The sequence below is a fragment of the Nicotiana attenuata genome, unplaced genomic scaffold (genome assembly GCF_001879085.1).
Source record: "Nicotiana attenuata strain UT unplaced genomic scaffold, NIATTr2, whole genome shotgun sequence".
Taxonomy (NCBI): domain Eukaryota; kingdom Viridiplantae; phylum Streptophyta; class Magnoliopsida; order Solanales; family Solanaceae; genus Nicotiana; species Nicotiana attenuata.
Genome location: NW_017673462.1, coordinates 10,199 through 29,906, shown reverse-complemented (window position 1 = coordinate 29,906; position 19,708 = coordinate 10,199). Strand labels below are relative to the sequence as shown.

Genomic DNA, 19,708 nt, shown 5'->3' with positions numbered 1-19,708 from the left:
GTGCGGGGGACAATTAAACCATCAAGGCTGGATGAGCCCGTGGTTATTGGACGCGCACCACAGAAGCCTATGACCAATCCTGCTGCAGTGCCATGGAATTATCATCAGACGGTGGTTACGTATAAGGGTAAAGAGATCTTGGGGGAGCTTCAAGACGACCACCCCATTGAGAAATACTCCAACATAGAAGAAGTGAACAACGCCACCAGAAGGCGTTTCCCATCTAAGAAACCTGTAAGTGCCGAGGAAGCGGAAGCTTTCTTTCAGAAAATGAAGATGGCCGACTATGAGGTGGTTGATCAATTGCGAAAGTATCCTGAATAAGAATCCTTGCTGTCATTGCTGATGAAATCCCCTGAGCACCAAAAAGTTTTAATGAAGACCCTGCATGAAGCATACGTGCCTGCTGAAACTTCGGTGGAACAATTGGAAAGAATGGCAGAAAGATTTTTCGCCGTCAATCAGATTTCATTAAGCAAAAATGACTTGCCTCCAGAAGGAGCCGCTCATAACAAAGCCTTGCACTTAACTGTCAAATGTGAGGGATATTATGTGAAGAGGGTCATGGTAGACGGAGGTTCTGGGGTAGATATCTGCCCACTCTCAACTTTACAACGTATGGAAATTGGGTCTGAAAGAATCCGACCCAACAATATCTGCGTACGAGCTTTCGATGGTATAAAAAGGGACACGATTGGAGAGATCGATCTAATTCTAACCATCAGCCCAGTAGACTTTGAAGTAACCTTCCAGGTTCTAGACATGGACACCTCCTATAACCTTCTTTTGGGAGGCCATGGATCCACGCAGCAGGGGCTGTACCCTCTACTCTTCATCAAATGGTAAAATTCGAGCATGAGGACCAAGAGATCGTGGTCCACGGGGAGGATGAACAATCAATTTATCGGGACCCATCATTCCCATGTCTTGAAGCGAGAGAAGGCACATAGTTTATCAGGCCTTTGAAGTTGTGGTGGCAGACCAGTATGAAGAAGGAAACCCTTGCCCCTAACCCTTCCTTTCCAATGCCTCGATTATGGTTGCTAAAGAAGTGATCCGACATGGCTTCAAACCAGGGAAGGGACTTGGAAAATCCCTGCAAGGAATAGCTGAACCGGTTGCCCTGCCTACCACTGAGAAGTTCTTCGGGATAGGTTTCTACCCTACCCCAGATGATGTAGAGTGGGCGGATGAGAGGGAGAAAGATAGATGGGTTCTACCTCAACCACTGCCACATCTGTACGAGACCTTTGTCAAGTCAAAATACAATGAAGAAGAAGAGGATCATGCCTTTACGACCGAAGAGATTGAAGAGATATGTGGGGCAATGAGAAAGATACTATACGAAACCCACATGGTTCAGCCAGGAGAGGGCTCCAGCACCGCTGAGGTACTGTATATGGGACCAAACGCCAAGCTGCAGAATTGGAAGGCTACGCCATTCCCAATCAGGCGGGAGTCCTGGTAGACCTGTCCTGCCACTTTTTCTGCATCGCGAGTTATTCCAGGGTGTAACTCGGATGTTTTTTTTAGTTTCCTGTCTTTTAATCTCCAAAATGTAAACCCCTGTTATTTTCAAATTCCAAGAAATGAAATCAATATTTCATCGTTTATCTTTCTTTATTCTTTCTGATTTTGCTTTTCTCTTTTTATTTCTTCTTTCAGTTCTAATAATGCAGCCTTAAATAACATGACATGCTTGCAGACTTCATGCCCAGATCCAAACACGCTGTCTAACTGTGAAATAATGAACCAAGAACCAGAATATGATGAAGAAGAGGTTTCTAGGGAAATAAATCGAGAGTTGGAACAATTTGGGAATAAACCTAAAGCCAATGGTACCGTCGAAGCAGCAAACAAGAACATCAAGAAGGTTTTGAGAAAAATGATTCAGAGCTCCAGGCAATGGCATGAAAAGTTGCCTTTTGCATTACTGGGATATCGCACCACAGTGCGCACATCGGTAGGAGCTACCCCATACCTTTTGGTCTATGGAACCGAGGCTGTTATACCCGCACAGGTAGAAATCCCTTCTCTCCGGATCATCGTTGAAGCAGAAATCGAGGATAGTGAATGGGTCAAGACTCGTCTGGAACAGTTGTCTTTAATTGATGAAAAACGGATGGCCGCGGTCTGTCACGGGCAGTTGTACCAACAAAGAATGGCTCGCGCTTATAACAAGAAAGTACGACCCAGGAATTTTGAAGTGCGACAACTTGTGTTAAGGCGCATTCTTCCACATCATCAGGAAGCAAAAGGAAAATTTGCTCCTAATTGGAAAGGTCCATACATCATCAGAAAGATATTGCCGAGAGGAGCATTGTATCTGGGAGACATCGTAGGAAACGATCCCGAAGCCGCTGTGAATGCGGACGCAGTAAAAAGGTACTATGTTTAGGCTTTCTGCAATAATGACATTGTTCAATTGGGATGACGAAGGCTTTCATTCTCTCTACCTAAACACTACCAATCCTTTGCAAACCCTTTGAGCCGGCTCTCATTCTTTAATTACCCTCTTTGGAACCTGGAAGCGTTATTGAAAAATGAAATGAAAAAAGAAGAGAGAAAAAGAGAAATATGAAAAAAAAAAGGCAAAGAAAATGAAATGAAAAATGAAAAAAAAAGAAAGAAAAAGAAAATAAAAACAAAACAAAAACCAAAACAACAAAATCAAATGTTTCCCTGAACTACTCTGACTTGATTCCGAAAGGATACGTAGGCAGCCTCTCTCTGGGGTTCAGTCACACCAAAACAAAAAAATCCCAATTCCCCCGAAAAGTGAAACTGGGGCAGATGATATAATGGCTCGGCAATGAGCCCACCAAAACGGTTCAAAAGTTGTAATTCCATCCAAGATTCTTTTTACCCAAAAAACCTTGTCCAAGTCCTTCCGATCAATTGGCAAAGGCGTGGGAATTGAAAACATCATTGTTGGAATCTGATGCAATCATATTGAGAGAAATAAAATGAGAGAGTCTTATCGGTGAAAACCTACGGGCACCATAAGGCGACGGTGAGCAGAGAAATTGAAAATGAGAGAGTCCGCTTAGTGAAAACTCGTAAAGAGCACTATCGGGCGACGGTGAGAAGAGAAATGAGAGAGGTCGACTGGTGAAAACCCGCAAGGGCACCGTCGGCTGAAGAGAAGACATCTCCCACCATTGAAAGAGTCCTGGCAAGATTCCCTGGATCTGAAACACGGGTCAATGAGTTTATGAGAAGTGTGGAAAGTTTGTGCGGGTCGGACACCCAGTCCAAGAAAAGCATGTCATGTCTATTTGAAGCCTGCATGCACCCCAAATAAGTCCTTCTTTTCTCCCCGAAAGGGACGCTTCTCTTTAAATTCATTCTTTTCCTTTTTTTCTACTTTTTCCTTGAAATCCCTTTCAGTCTAACTCTGTTCCCGAATTTAATGCAAAGAAAAGGTGGCAGGACTGGCTTTACAGGGCTCTCCCTAACAAAAGCTAATGAAAAGTACCCAGCCTCAGCGGGTGCATCAAGTCAATCCCGACTGGCCATGATGGCGGATGCTTTGAAATAAAAGTTATTGAAAGAGAAAAAGAAAAGTCAAGGACAAAGGTCTTAAAGGCAGAATAAAGTGAAAAGGGTCAGAGTCATCATGAAATCCTGAAAGTTGAGTCCTCCGGTTGAAAGAGAGAATAATCTTCAAAACCAGCAAGCAGCAGAGGGTCTCGACAAAAGCTAGGGCGAGATGAAGCAATCAAGGCCACAAAACCAACCACCGTTTCAAACTAACAATTGTTCTTTGTTTGAAAATTGAAATAGGTGCAATCCAGGCAACCGCGCAAAAGCAGGTGCAGCCAAAAGAAAAGAAACGCGCAAGTGCTGAAACAGCTTTGCAGCAAATAATCAATGCAAAAGGGAAGTTTCCTCCGAGTTCTTTCCTGCATCTTATCAAAAATGAAAAAGAGAAAGAGAGATAACAAAAGAATCCCAAAAAGGGATAGTTTAGAATTCCCAATATCAACCTGTTACTTGGTTTAGCCAACGTTAGCACTCCAATCCCTGAGTTGAGCATTTTTCCTTAGCCAACATTAGGGCTCCAATCCCTGAGTTGAGCATTTTACCTTTTAGCCAACATTAGGGCTCCAATCCCTGAAATGAGCATTTTTCCCTTAGCCAACATTAGGGCTCCAATCCCTAAGTTGAGCGTTTTTCCCTAAGCCAACATTAGGGGCCCAATCCCTGAGTTGAGCGCTTTTTCCCTTAGCCAACATTAGGGCTCCAATCCCTGAGTTGAGCCTTTTTTATCTTAGCCAACATTAGGGCTCCAATCCCTGTGTTGAGCGCTTTTTTCCTTAGCCAACATTAGGGCTCCAATCCCTAAGTTGAGCATTTTTCCCTTAGCCAGCACTAGGTCTCCAATCCCTGAGTTGAGCATTTTTTCCCTTAGCCAACATTAGGGCTCCAATCTTTAGCCAACATTAGGGCTCCAACCCCTGAGTTGAGCGTTTTTCCCTTTAGCCAAACATTAGAGCTCCATCCCTGAGTTGAGCGTTTTTTCCCTTAGCCAACATTAGGGCTTCCAATCCCTGAGTTGACGCATTTTTCCTTTAGCCAACATTAGGGCTCCAATCCTGAGTTGAGCGCTTTTTCCTTAGCCAACATTAGGGCTCCAATCCCTGAGTTGAAGCATTTTTCCCTTTAGCCAACATTAGGGCTCCAATCCCCGAGTTGAGCGTTTTTCCTTTAGCCAACATTAGGGCTCCATTCCCTGAGTTGAGAGTTTTTTCCCTTTAGGCCAACATTAGGGCTCCAACCTGAGTTGAGCGTTTTTCTTTAGCCAATTAGGGCTTCCAATCCCTGAGTTGAGCGTTTTTCCTTTAGCCAACATTAGGGCTCCAATCCCTGAGTTGAGCATTTTCCTTTAGCCAACATTAGGGCTCCAACCCCTGAGTTGAGCATTTTTCTTTAGCCAACATTAGGGCTCCAATCCTGAGTTGACGATTTCCTTTAGCCAACGTTAGGGCTCCAATCCTGAGTTAAGCATTTTTTCCTTTAGCTAACATTAGGCTCCAACCCCTGAGTTGAGCGTTTTTCTTTAGCCAACATTGGGGCTCGAACCCCTGAGTTGAGCGTTTTGTTCCCTTTAGCCAACATTAGGGCTCCAATCCCTGAGTTTGAGCGTTTTTCCTTAGCCAACACTAGGGCTCCAATCCCTGATTGAAGCGTTTTTTCCTTTAGCCAACATTAGGGCTCCAATCCCTGATGAGTTGAGCGTTTTTCCTTTAGCCAACCTTAGGGCTCCAAATCCCTGAGTTGAGCATTTTTTTTTTTTTTGCCAAATATTAGGGCTCCAATCCCTGAGTTGCTCCTTTTAGACATAGGGCCCCAATCCCTCATTTGTTTCTATCATAGATAAATACAATCCTTGGAAAAAAAAAAAGAGAGGATGAGTTCAGGACTTTGTCAAAAATAACTCACGAAATATTTGTAGTGAAAACTGGCGGCAGAAAAATTTCGTTCGTTTGTTGTTTTGGTTGTGCTGAGCCAGGTTTGACCTCGAGGCACAGGTTCGAGGTGACCAAAAGGATGAGTCTTAATCTAGAATAAACGAAAAAAAGAAAAAGAACAAAAAGAAGTGAATTCAAATGCTGAAGTGAACAGAGATGCGGACTGCTCAAAACTTAACTGACGTCAGTAAGCTCTGCCTGTCCCGCTTTGACACAATTACTGAAGAAAGAACCAACACCTACAGCTTGTGAGCATCAAGAATTCAGGATCGTGATCTACAGCAAATATCAGCTAAGACTCAAGATCAAGCTTCAAGAGAATTATAGATAGGAATCTTGTAAACTCATAGTTGATTGGGGCATAGCTGCTTTAGCTTTGACTTTCCTTTTTGGTGTAATAAGGAGGTCAGCAAGCAGTAGCAACAGCAACAACAGTGAAAATCACAGCCCCTGGTAGTCCCACTACCAAAACTTCCCAGAACAACACTGACGCTGTTTCTTTTATAGCGCAAGGATATGTAGGCAAACCTCTGAAGCAAGGTTCGTCAGACATTTTTCAAAATGCTTCTCATGGAGTTGTCCAAGGCAGGCAAAAGAAATCTCTCATAATTGCTCATTTATCTTTGCCCGAAAATCCTTCGTGTCTCCGAGCAAAAGGGGCAGCTGTGAGCACGTGATTTTTTGGCCTCGCTTAAATTATTACTATAACCTTCTCAGAATTAGGATTTTTCTTTTATTATTTGATTTTTGAAATTTAATTGCATGATTTTGTGTTTGTTTGCATTTTGTGTGCATTTTAATTGATATAATTCATTAAAAAAAAAAATACAAAAATAGCAATTTGCATTTAGATCCCATTTCTTATATTTACTAGTTTTAATTAACATTACAAGAATATAAGAGAAAATCACAAATATAGTCCTTTGCATTTTACTTAAGTTTTTCTTTTAAATTAGGATTTAGTTAATGTTAAAAAATTAATTAGTTTTAATTTTAGAGTTAATATCAAGGTCTTTTTATTTTTAAATTTTGGCATTTAACAAAAGAATATAAAAAAATGAATGAGAAAAGAAAAGAAAAAGAAAAGAAAGTTAAAAGGAAATAAGGTGTCTTAATAAAAGACCGGTTTTGGGCCAACCCAGCCAAACCCGTTCAAATCCAAGCCCAAGTCCCAAATCCGCTTCAAAATCAGGCCCAAATCACGCCGATTGCCCGTCACAAATGCTCCAGCCCCCAGAATCATCAAAACGACAACCGTTTCCATCGCCCTACTTATCATCGACCGTTAGATTCTCATTCAATCAATCAGGTCCGGAACTAAGCGTTATTTAATATAATAATTGTTCTGAAGGCCCCTACCCCCCCCCCCCAAACCATCGTCTCTAACACCCCTAATACATACCACCGTCCTCCGCCGTCCCCCACCGTCCGCCGCCGGCCTAAAATCGCCTCTCCCGCCGGCGCGAGTCTCTAAATGACCCAAAAAATACACCACTGCTTCCTTTCATCCTCCTCATTACAGATCCAAACCCTGTTTCCTTCAAATCTCACCCAAATGCTTCGACTAATCAAAACCCTAACGCCGCCTCCGCCGTACACGGCAGCGCAACCTCCCAAACCTCCCCAAAATCACACCCCAGACTCTCCTCACCTCCCTCTCACCAAACCCCTAACTGGTTTCCTTCGAATATCACCTGAGTTTCTCGAATTTCAAATCGTAGAATGGCAGAACCCTAGAAGTTCGAGTTTGTTGATTTCTTCCCAATTTCTTGAGTCCAAAAACTGATTTGAGTCACAAAATAATGCTTCAGTTTGTTCTTGGCAAAGAACAAACGTTTAGCATCATTTGGGACTCGAATCGAAGTCCAGTCCTGTTCGATCCTTGCATAGGTGAGTTTCTCTTATTTCTTTGCTATTAAAATTAGTTTAAACATAGTTTTTTCTTTGTTTCTGTTAATTCATTCATGTTTTCTTTATGCTTTATTTTTCTTGTTCTGGCAGTAATCAGTACTCTAGGATTTGTAGTTTATGTTTTTGATTTCCTCTCTGTTCTTATTGATGTTAGTTTAAGTTCATGACTTAGTGTGATTGATTAATTTCTTGTCAATTTTTGGCAATGTCATTTTTCTCTGTGCTTTCACACGGGAAGGATCCATATAAACCACTTGTTTTCCTAACTTCATGTTTGATTGATAATTGCCAATAGTAGTTTAATTTGAACTGTTAGGGATTAATTTAGGATTAAAATCAGGTTTAGTTTAATTTTTGGAAGTTTTTGTTAATCGGAGTGTTGTTTGATTACTGCTGAAAATGCTAGGGCCTTTGTTAATTAACCATGGTCACTTTGACCAAGTTAAAAGGGGCTGGGGTTAGTTAACATATGTTGGTAATTTCAGAACCAATGTAGGGGTAGTATAGGTAGTTCAAAATAGAGAATAGTGCAGTAACTGAAATTGGAAACCACTAGAACCTTCTAGATGGGGTTTTAATTTGAAATTCAGGAACTTGGTAGTATAACTTGACCAACAAGTCATGAATTGAAGGACTAAGTAGTTAAAAACTAAAAATAAAAGGGGGACCTAGGGTGTAAAAGGAAATCTGAAAGTTGCCCTAGCCTTTGCCTATAAAAGGGGCAATACCCTTGCCTTGCAGGAAGTTTTAGAAATCTGAAAAGTTTTTAGAAGGTTTAGATCTGAAAAATTCAAAAAAACGATTTTAGAGAGCTACAGATTTGAAATTCAAAAGTTTTAGAGGTTTTAAAGAGCTAGAAGTCTGAAAATTCAAAAAAAAATCAAAGGGGTTTGGGCCCTTCAAGTTAAGTAGCAAGCTCAAATTAAAGGGGTTTCCAATGACGGAGATCCTTTTATTTGAGTTTGGACTTGATCTTGAGGCCTGAATTCGTTCGAATGCTTTTAATAATAGTTCATTAATAATATTAATTAATTAGGCCTTTAGAGACAATCTTTAATAGAGAATAATAGTCCCTTTTAGGATGGCCTTTAAAATAAAACGAGGTGCGCCGCGCCAAACAAAATTCATAAATGCGTGGCCCTCTTTAATTACTTCTATAAAAATATTTAGAAATCGGGTAAGCCATTTAGCAAATTTCCATGGCTTCCCGCCAAGATATCAACACGCTAGTTGCTTTAGGCGCGTTATTTAATAATTTACCTTCCTAAATTCCGATGTGCATTTCATGTGACCCAAATCCAAATCCTAAAACGTTGAATAAAATGTGTTTCGGATCCGGGTTTCATGTGACGTGATCCAAAAACATATTTTAAACGACGTTCAATCTTCCTTAAAAAATTAATTAAAAGCGGTAAATAATTTTAAATTGCACTATAGGATGAACATGTTTTAAAATCAGATATTAGGCCAATTATGATAGTTTAAGCGACTGTGCTAGAACCACGGGATCCGGGGGTGCCTAACACCTTCCCCCGGGTCAACAGAATTCCTTAGTCAGAATTTCTGGTTCGCAGACTTCACTTGGAAAGTCGAAAATTTCCTCGATCTGGGATTCAAGAAAAAATGGTGACTTGGGACACCAAAAGCCAAACCTATCCCAAGTGGCGACTCTGATATACAAATAATCCCATTTCGAATAATGTCACTTAAAGAGGAAAAACTCCCTTATACACTATCCTTCGGGGGTAGGTGTGTAAAAAAGGAGGTGTGACACAAGAATAAGCAAACAGTGAAGAAAAAGAAGCCAAGTACACCTGGTGATGGCTCAAAAAGCTTCAAGCATTTGAATTTCTTGAAAATTTTAAATTGGGTCATTGTGTTGAAGAATCTAGGAGATGGGCTTTGCAAAAATCCGGTGGAAGGAGGAGGAGATCAAAAATTTTAATGGGATGGGGGAAGAGAAAGGGATGTATCAAAGTAGAGAGAGAAAGAAGATAGTGTAACTGATTAGCGTATTTAGTGGGTTAGGGCTAGGAGGTAACCAAAATTAAATATTTTGCTATAAACCTTAAAAGGTATCTATAGAATATAATTTTTTTAAATGGTATTTATTTAAAATAAATAAGGTGTTAACCTTTGCTATAGGAGGTAAAAATTTCTTAAATAAATAAGTCTTATTCCATTAGGCTAGCCCATTTAATTGGGCTAAAAGTGATGAGCCCACTTCATTAACCCCAAGATGCCATCTTCCTAGAGGCCCAGTTTGGCGCCACGTGTCAAATGACGTGGCACGCCAAGTCTAACGGAAGAGCCTATAGGATCATGCCACGTGTCAAAATGACAAGGCATGCCAAGTCACATTAAAAGACTAATGAAATCACACCATGTGTGCAAGTGACATGTTCTGGCCAATCAAATTCGGCCATGTCACACTTCAATTTGATTGGTCGGAAAGAGTTTGTTCTTATCACAACTACTCCCTTCCACAACTATAAAAAGGGGTCTTCATAACTCAGATAAGGCACCAGAAGTTATAACAAGAAGCAAAAAAGAGCTCGTGGATCAAACGCTGCAATTCCTCCACAAGTTTCAAGCTTCAAGCTATCAAGTTCAAGCTCAAGAACAAAGAACAAATCAAGTTCAAGCTTCAAGAAATCAAGTCTAAGTTCAAGCAATCAAGCTCAAGCTCAAGAACAAGATCATCGTTCGTGGCAACAAACATAGATTCAAGATCAAGCTCAAAGGCCCTTGAATTTATTTACTATTGAAAAGAAGAATCAGAGGATTCATAGAGACACTTTCAATTATTAAAATCAAATACTACATTGTTACGCAATTTTTTCAGTCTTGATTATTTATTTTTCTCGACTCGAAAATTTGTTGTTACAAATTTCTGGCACGCCCAGTGGGACAATCTCTACCTCTCATCTCTTCAAATTACCAATTTCAAGAACACAGAAATGGCTCCTAAGAAGATCAACTTCAAACTCACTACTGCTAAGGCTACCGATTCCATGTTTTAATCTGATGTGGAAAACTTGCTGGATGCTACTATGGAAAGCGTAGGACCTGTCACTAGGAACAAAGCAAACTTGCTGGAACAAAAAACATTTCAAATGCCGTCTGCATTGGTTCCTATCTTTGATTTTCCATCCTCAAAGGGGGCAATATCATTTCCAACTGAATTGGAAGAAGGAGCAAACATTACTGAAATTGTTGAAAAGACATTAGCTCTACTTAGCCCTTCTAGATCTAAGAATCTCATCACACAGGGCGATGATGATGTCTTGATCACTGGATTTGCTCCAAGCACTCCACGTGAGTTGTTCCACTCAAGGTATGGCGTAAGAAAAAATCTGTGCTTTGCTCCACCATCCATGACGGTTATCCAAGCAATGGTGATTAATACCTCAACTGTTGAAGAACAACTCGCAAATTTAACAAAGCAATTGAAGGGTTAACGAAGCATATGCAAGATCAAGATAATCAAATTGTCAAGCTGACAGATAGAGTTGAAAGCATGATGGAGGGAGATTCAAGTCATGCACCTGTAAAGCTCCCAATGACGCAAGATAAAGGAGACTCATCTGCAAGGTAGACAATGGCTCCTAAAGAATTTCAGATTTCATCTGACAGGGTTATTCCCATTGACCAATTGAAAGACTTCATTATGGGAACCATCAAAGATAAGTACGATGTTGCTGCCAAGTCTTCTCTCGCATATGCAAAGCCATACACTGTGAGAATTGATAGTTTGAAGATGCCTGCAGGCTATCAACCCCCAAAGTTTCAACAATTTGATGGTAATGGAAATCCGAAGCAACACATTGCACACTTCGTCGAAACTTGTAATAATGCTGGAACCTATGGAGATTATCTTGTCAAGCAGTTCGTCCGTTCCTTAAAAGGAAATGCTTTTGATTGGTACACTGATCTCGAGGCTGGTTTCATCGATGGTTGGGAGCAACTTGAACATGAATTTCTCAATCGCTTCTATAGCACAAGGCGCACTGTAAGTATGGTTGAACTCACAAATACACGTCAATGGAAGGATGAACCAGTTGTTGATTTCATCAATCGATGGATGAATGCGAGTCTCAATTGCAAAGACAGACTTAGTGAATCTTCTGGAATAGAAATGTGTATCCAAGGAATGCATTGGGGACTTCGCTACATCCTGCAGGGTATCAAGCCTAAGTCATTTGAAGAATTGGCTACGCGTGCTCATGATATGGAGTTAAGTATGTCTTCAAGTGGAAATCAAGGTCCACCTGTTTATGAACCTCACAAAGTGAAGGATAAACCAGAAATAAAGAAAGGAGGCAGGTTTTTGCCGAAGTATGAGAGCAAGGAATCAATGAATGTTAATGCCTCGCCATTAAAGGTCACTACAAAAGTGAGTAAGAAGCAAAGTGTGAAGACAACGTCCTTAGAGGATAAAGTTGGCCGAAAGTTAACTCTGAAGGAAATGCAAGTGAAAGAATATCCATTCTTGGACTCCGATGTCCCAGCAATATTTGAAGAACTCCTTGAGTTGAAACTCATTGAGTTATCCGAAATGAAGCAGCCAGACGAAGCTGGAAAGACTAATGATCCAGATTATTGCAAGTACCACGGTTGATTGGCCACCCTATTGCAAAGTGCTTTGTCTTCAAGGAGAAAGTCATGGACTTGGCCGCTGAAGGAAAAATCTTGCTCGAGGATGAGAAAAACAGTTCGAATCAAGTCTCTTTCGTTTTTGGTTCACTTGATCCCATTGTCCTTTGCAATTTTGTCGAAGTACATGAATGTGATGACATCCAAACTGCATCATCACCAAGTATGATTAAATTTGGTGACTTTGAACCTATCGATGTGAGCAAACCGTTGCTTCTCCCTATGGCGTATAAACTAATAGTGGAGGAAAGATCTCAAGAGAAAGGTGAATCACGTGATGATCAAACTGATGATGAAGGTTGGATTCTTGTGACTCGGCGGAGATGCTGCAAGACAACTTCACAAAGGGAGTCAAATAAGCAATTGACTAGGGTAAAAATGGTGAAAAGACCCAAGAAGAAAATGATAAAGAAGAACTGGAAGAAAGAAAAAATGGCGGAGAATCACTATCAAAGGCTACATCGTCCAGTGACATTAGAGGAATTCCTGCCAAGCTGGTTATACCCGCGAGCCTCCTGTGAATATATCAAGGCCTCATGTTGTAAGATAGATGAAGAAAAGACAAAGAAGGAGGATCCATCATTGCTACCACCTCCCTTGCCTAAAAAACTCACTGGAATTTTGAAGAAGTGGACGTTTGTGATGCAAAAATCACATTTACTAATGATGATCTTTTGCTTGGTGAAGCACACCATAATCGCCCCTATTTATGGTTGGCTTTGTGCGAGAATAGAGAATAAGTAGAATCTTGATCTATGATGGGTCTGGTGTCAATATTCTCCCAATTCGTACTGTCAAAGAGCTTGGCATACCGATGGATGAACTATGTGAAAGTCGTTTGATGATTCAAGGGTTCAATCAAGGGGGGCAAAGAGCTATAGGGGCTATCAAATTGGAAATAAGTATGGGAGATTTCCATCCGAGTGCATGGATGCACGTGATTGATGCAAAAACCTCATATAATATCTTGTTAGGAAGGCCATGGATACACGAGAATAAAGTGGTTTTATCCACCTACCATTAGTGCTTAAATTACTGCTAAGGTACGGTCGAAAAGAAGATAGTTGCTGATGATAAGCCCTTTACCGAGGCTGAATCATACTTTACTGATGCAAAATTCTACTTAAAGAATTACGTCTCAAAGGAGGTTAAGGTTGATGATGTGATGTTGACCAGAAAAGTGTTGTATAGAAGGTTGATGTCACAACTAGCAAGGAAAAGATTACATTTGAAAAAGATCAGGTGTTTCATGATAGGAAAAAGATGAATGAGGCATCTTTAAGTAAGAAAGTGACTTCTGTTCTTCATTATGTCCCAAAGGCAAGGAAGGCCGAAGATCTATCTTCTGAGCTACAAGGTAAGGTGTTAGGAGACTTGACCCTTCCTATCAAGCGAATGGATGCAATTAAGTCGTCTAGAAAGTTGCTTAAAGGGTTTGTCAAATCATCAAGCCACAATTCGCTTCTAAATCTAGCACTTCCTGCAAAACGCATAGATGAGGGCTTTGACCCAAACGCCTACAAGTTGTTAGCAAAAGGTGGATATATCCCAAAGAACCATCCAAGTTGGGAAAGCTCCCGCATGAAGCTTCAAACCCTACGCAAAAAATGATGATGGAGAAAGGGTACCCACTGAAGCAATCACGTGAAGGATTGGCTTACAAACAACCCCCGCCAATCCGTATCTCTATTAAAAGGGCAAGCTGTAACTACATTACTGCTAAAGAAGTGTCTACGACGCTTAATAAGAAGCCTTATGTGTTTGATCGACTTGCGAAGCCAAGGACCTCACTATTTGATAGGTTGGGACCACTAAAGAAGGAAAACAAGCGTCATGGAAGTGATAGAAGGATTGGAGCACCTATCTTCGCTAAAAAGGAGATTTTGACCACGGACTGCCCAAGTCTGATTCCTTCCAGAATGAGGCCAGAGACCAAACTTGTAGTTTCGTGCGAAGAGGTCCTCAAAGCAAAGGCTCATACTATAGTACACACTAAAGAACGAGAGGAAGATAAAGAAGGGTGGGGTTATCATATCATATCACCATTCATGATGAACAAAATGCTTCATCTTATACGGAAGTTGAGGAAAAGTGCCTTGATATTGATGTATGTCGTCACATATCATTCAGCGATGGTGATCCTCAAGAGGATGAAGACGCTAAAGATGCACCACAGGGGTGAAGAGAATGGTTGATGCACTAAAAGAAGTCAATCTCTGAGTAGTTGAAGATCCAAGGCCCACATATATCAGTGCCTCTCTAACTGGTGATGAAGAGAGAAAATATATTGAGCTACTTAAGGAGTTTAAAGACGTATTTGCTTGGAGCTACAAAGAAATGCCAGGTTCAGACCCCAAGGTGGCTGTTCATCATCTTGTTGTCAAACGAGGTGCTCGTCCTGTAAAGCAAGCACAATGTCGCTTCAGACCTGAACTGGTTCCCTTGATTGAAATCGAAGTTAACAAGCTTATTGAGGCTGGTTTTGTTCGTGAAGTTAAATATCCTACATGGATTTCAAGAATCATCCCTGTAAGAAAGAAGAATGTCTAAATCCGAGTTTGTGTTGACTTTAGAGACCTAAATAACGCTTGTCCTAAGGATGAATTTCCTCTTCCTATCCCAGAGCTCATGATTGATGCAACAACTGGATACGAGGCGATGTCTTTCATGGATGGTTCATCTGGATATAATCAAATTCGCATGGCACCGAAGGACGAAGAACTTACTGCCTTTCGCGCCCCTAAAGGTATATACTGCTACAAGGTAATGCCTTTTGGTTTGAAGAATGCTGGTGCTACATATCAACGTCCCATGCAAAATATTTTTGATGGCATGCTTCATAAAAATGTGGAGTGTTATGTTGACGACTTGGTGGTAAAGTCAAGGAAGAAAGATGGTCACTTGCAAGATTTGAGGATGGTATTTGAACGACTTCGGAGATACCAACTCAGAATGAATCCGTTGAAGTGCGCTTTTGGAGTTACTTCTGGGAAGTTCCTCGGTTTTATTATTCGACATCGAGGTATCGAAATTGATCAAGCTAAGGTGGATGCTATCTTGAAAATGCCCGAGCCTAAAGATATTCATGAATTGAAAAGTTTGCAGGGTAAGTTGGCATATCTTAGAAGATTTATTTCGAATCTGGCTTGAAGATGCCAACCATTTAGTAGCCTCATGAAGAAAGGGGTTCCCTTTGAATGGGACCAAGCTTGCAGAAATGCTTTTGAAAGCATTAAGTCTTATCAAATAAAACCTCCAGCAGTGGCAGCGCCCATACCTGGAAGCCATTAATATTATACATTTCAGCACAGGAAAGGTCAGTAGGAGCGCTTCTCGCTCAAGGAAATGATGAAGGCAAAGAAAGTGCGCTTTATTACTTGAGTAGGATGATGACGTCGAATGAGCTCAAGTATTCTCCTATTGAGAAGTTATGTTTGGCACTTGTCTTCTCTATTCAAAAGCTAAAGCATTACTTCCAAGCTCACGTTGTGCGACTCGTCTCAAGAGCGAACCCTATCAAGTTCGTCATGTCTAAACCAGTCCTAAGTGATCGATTAGCAAGGTGGTACCTCCAATTTCAACAATTTGAAATTGTGTGTGTTCCTCAAAAGGCAGTAAAAGGACAAGCATTAGCAGACTTCCTAGCTGACCATCCGATTCTAGATGATTGGGAGTTGTCTGATGAATTGCCTGATGAAGATGCAATGGTCATAGAAATTCAGCCTCCTTGGAAGATGTATTTTGATGGCGCTGCACATCGTGAAGGAGCTGGCGCTGGAATAGTATTTATCACTTCTCAAGGAGAAGATTTTCCCTATTCTTTCACTCTGAAATAATGGTGCTCCAATAATGTTGCTGACTATCAAGCGCTCATACTTGGGCTAGAAATGGCTGTGGATATCAGACAATTACAATTACAAGTTTTTGAGATTCTATGTTAGTGATCAATAAGATTTTGGGTAGCTATGAGGTCAAGAAGCCAGAGTTAGTGCCATATCACAAATACGCTCAAAGATTGGTAAGTTGGCTTGGAGAGGTAACTATTCAACACGTGCCGAGAAAGGAAAATAAGAGAGTTGATGCATCAGCATCCTTAGCTTCTACATTATCTTTGCCTGATCAGACACAAGTCGCTATTTGCCAAAGATGGGTAGTTCCTCCACCAAATGACTATGAGGAAGAAAAAAGCGAAGTTGAGCATATTGCTTCCGTTCTTGAGGTTGAAATTGAAGATTGGCGACAAACGTTAATTGATTATCTTTGTTATGTGATATTATCGGAAAATCCCCGAAGAAAGACAGAAATCCAGAGGAGAGCCCCTCGTTTTCTTTATTATAAGAATACACTCTACAGACGATCATTTGATGGAGTACTCCTACGTTGTTTGGGGGCTGATGAATCCCTTTAAGCCCTGTAAGAAGCACATTCTGGAGTATGTGGTGTGCATCAATCTGGGCCAAAACTTCACTTCCACATAAAAAGAATGGGGTATTATTGGCCAACTATGGTGAAAGATTGTTTAGATTACGCTCGAAGGTGTAAAGCTTGCCAATTCCATGCTAACTTCATACATCAACCACCTGAAGTATTACACCAAACTGTTGCTTCTTGGCCATTTGATGCTTGGGGTTTGGATGTTGTTGGTCCATTTCCAAAGTCTTCTGGTGGACATCTATTCATTTTGGCCGCAAGTGATTACTTCTCGAAGTGGGCTGAAGCTGTTTCTCTTAAGGAAGTAAAGAAGGAAAATGTGGCTAACTTCATCCGAGTCAATATTATCTATCGCTTTGGCATTCCTCGATATATATTGACAGACAATGGTAAGCCATTTGATAACAAGCTGATGAATAAAATATGTGATCTTTTTGACTTCAAGCAATGCAATTCCTCCATGTATTATGTTGCTTCCAATGGACTTGCTGAAGCATTTAACAAGACGCTCTGCAACTTGTTGAAAAAGCTCTTTGAGCAACATTCGAGGGAAAATATTTGGGGCATTGGAAAGTGGAGGAGGAGAGGATTTGATGGTGAAAATTTGGGTGGGTTTGGAGCATCGCCGCCAGCGGAAGCTATTTTTGGCCGGCGGCGGACGACGAAGGGTGACCGGCGTTACAGGGGTACGAGGAAGGAGATGTATGTCTCTGAATTTTCTGAAGAGTTTTGGACACTTTTATCTAAAATTAGAGATTGAAACTGGACCGTTGGATTAGAGTGGACGGATGGCCCAGATTTCACGACATGAAACGACGTCGTCTCACTAAAGGGGGGNGGGCAGGCCGGGTTGAGACTCGCTTTGGGCCTGGACTGGGGTGTGTTTGGTCCGATTTTGGGGTCTCATCTTGAGTTGAAATACATCTGGCCCAAATTCGAGACTTTTTAATTCTTTATATTTGTTTTCTTTTCTTTTCTCTTTTTTTATTTTGTATTTATATTTTCTGATTTCTATTAAATGCCAAATTAAAAATAAAGACCCAAATTAACTCTAACATTATATTACTTAATTTTCAAATACACTAATTCCTAATTTAAAAGCAAACTAAGACAAATTAAAGTATAAATGCAAAAAGAACCATTTTTGTTATTTTCTTTAGTAATTCCATGTTCAGGGTTTAGTTTAAGTTTTGCTGGTGTTCTTGCCTAGTTTGATTTAGGGCTTAGTTTAGTTAACCCTAGTTAAATAAATTGTTTGGTTATAGCTGTACTAGGCTAGTAATTTCAGTATGAGTTCAAGGGTAATTTAGGTACTTAGAGTGGCACAGAAATGCTATGGGTTAAACTAGAACACCCTAGAAGTTTCTAAAATAAAGCCTCAATTGTAGTTTCAGGAACTTAGGGTAATAACTTAGGCAACAAGTCAAAACTTTAGGACTAATGAATAAAATCTGAAAATAAAAAGGGGGGGAAAATGAGTGAATGAATTCTAGAAGCTTCCTCCCCCTTTCCTGCCTATAAAAGGCAGTCCTCATGCCTTCTTTCACAAGTTTTGGAGAGCCTCTAAAAATTCCCCCAAAAAGTGTTCCACAAGCTGTACAGATCTGAAAGTTTAAATTTCAAATTCCAAAAAAAAACAAATCTGAAATTTAGAGTTAGAAAATTCCTCTTAGATCGAAAACCTTCGGAAAATCCAAAAAATATTGTTTTATTGGAGCTTTTGCTCAGATTAGTTTCAAATTCCAGCTGTTAATCCGAACTTCTAGCCTAGACAAGCTAAAAATGACCTGAAAATGCATGTGTTTGACTGCTGAAACTTCAGAAGAGTGTTGGGTTTAATTTCGAGTTTATTCCGGGTTCATTCCAGTTGTTTTGGTTGGTTCATTGGTGTTGTTTGCGTTAAAATCTTTCCTGGACTTTTGATATCATTTCTGGGATTACAAGCTTGCTGATTCCTGTTGTTTGACACTACTGTGTATGTTTATTGCTGCTGACTCTATCTTCTTCCTTCTATTGTGTTCTATCGACCAGGTACACATCTTTAATTCATTGGAATGTAGATCTCCAGTTTTAAAAGTGAAATGAAGTTGAAGCATCGTGTTGTTGCAATTTTCATTTGTTGCAATACCTTATTGTATTTTATTACGATTTAACTGGACTGTAACATGACTGTTGGGACTGTATTTGGTTAGTTGGATTGCTTGTCTTCAGTCCATGAGCGCCTTAGTTTAATAGTTTGCTAAACTGAAATTAGCTTTCATACTAGTTGATTAGTTGAAATAGTATCACATCAATTGAAAGAAAAAAGGAATATGATGTGAATTTGAAGTTGTCTGTTCGAGTTAATACGGGATTTGGGTAGAGGATGTTAAATTTAGATACACATGAGCTTCAGTCCTAATTTTCATGCATTACTGACTTTGAAACCAAGGATCAGTGTTCAGCATGCTATGTTTGTTTTTGAGTCTGATATTTCAATATAATTGGTAATCTCGTTAGTTTAATCATTGATTTTTTTTAGTTCAAACTAATAATAGAATTAATCTCAGTCAGCATTGCAAAGCCTGATTTGAGATCAACGTGATTTGGACCCATGTTTTGTGTCGAGGCTTAATAGCTGGGCGGAAGCATAACTGGATCTCAAGTCCAGCACGCCCCAAACTGGGCCCATGTCGAGGCCCAGTGTCTGTAAACAGCCTGTCAGAGCTGATGGTCTCACCCTGCTTCATGGGCTGATTACAAGGCCCTAAAAACCGCTGAAGATCTGAATTATATGAAAGCCATGGATTTAAAGCATAGTAGTTCTTAAATAATACCAATTAGCTAGGCCTTAGAGACAATCCATAATAGAAAATCGTAGTCCTTTAGGTTGGATTTAAAATAAACGAGGTGCGCCGCGCCAAACAAAAATCATACATGGCGTGGCCCTCTTAATCATATACAAAAATATTTAGACCTCCCGCAAAGTTAATAACACGCTAGTTGCTTTAGGCCCGACATTTAATAATATTACCTTCCTAAACTCGGGTGCACATTTATGTGACCCAAATCCAAATCCCAACGAAGTTGAAATGTGTCAAAAATCATGGGTGCATTTATGTGACGTGGTTCGAGACGTGTTTTAACGACGGTGCAATTCCCTTTATAATAATAAACAAAAGCGGTTCAAAATTAAAAAGCACATAGATTAAAACATGTACTAAAATCAAATAAATAAGCCAAATATGACAGTTGAG

At 40.3% G+C, this 19,708-nt stretch overlaps 1 protein-coding gene across 1 annotated transcript; it reads left to right on the top strand.

Annotated features, from left to right (window-relative positions):
• Positions 1–14,378: 14,378 nt before the first annotated feature.
• Positions 14,379–15,877, top strand: LOC109216441. Its single transcript, XM_019380589.1, has 3 exons — positions 14,379–14,570; positions 14,640–15,147; positions 15,348–15,877. Exons 1-3 carry the CDS (start codon positions 14,379–14,381, stop codon positions 15,875–15,877), a joined length of 1,230 nt encoding a protein of 409 aa, XP_019236134.1.
• Positions 15,878–19,708: the final 3,831 nt, after the last annotated feature.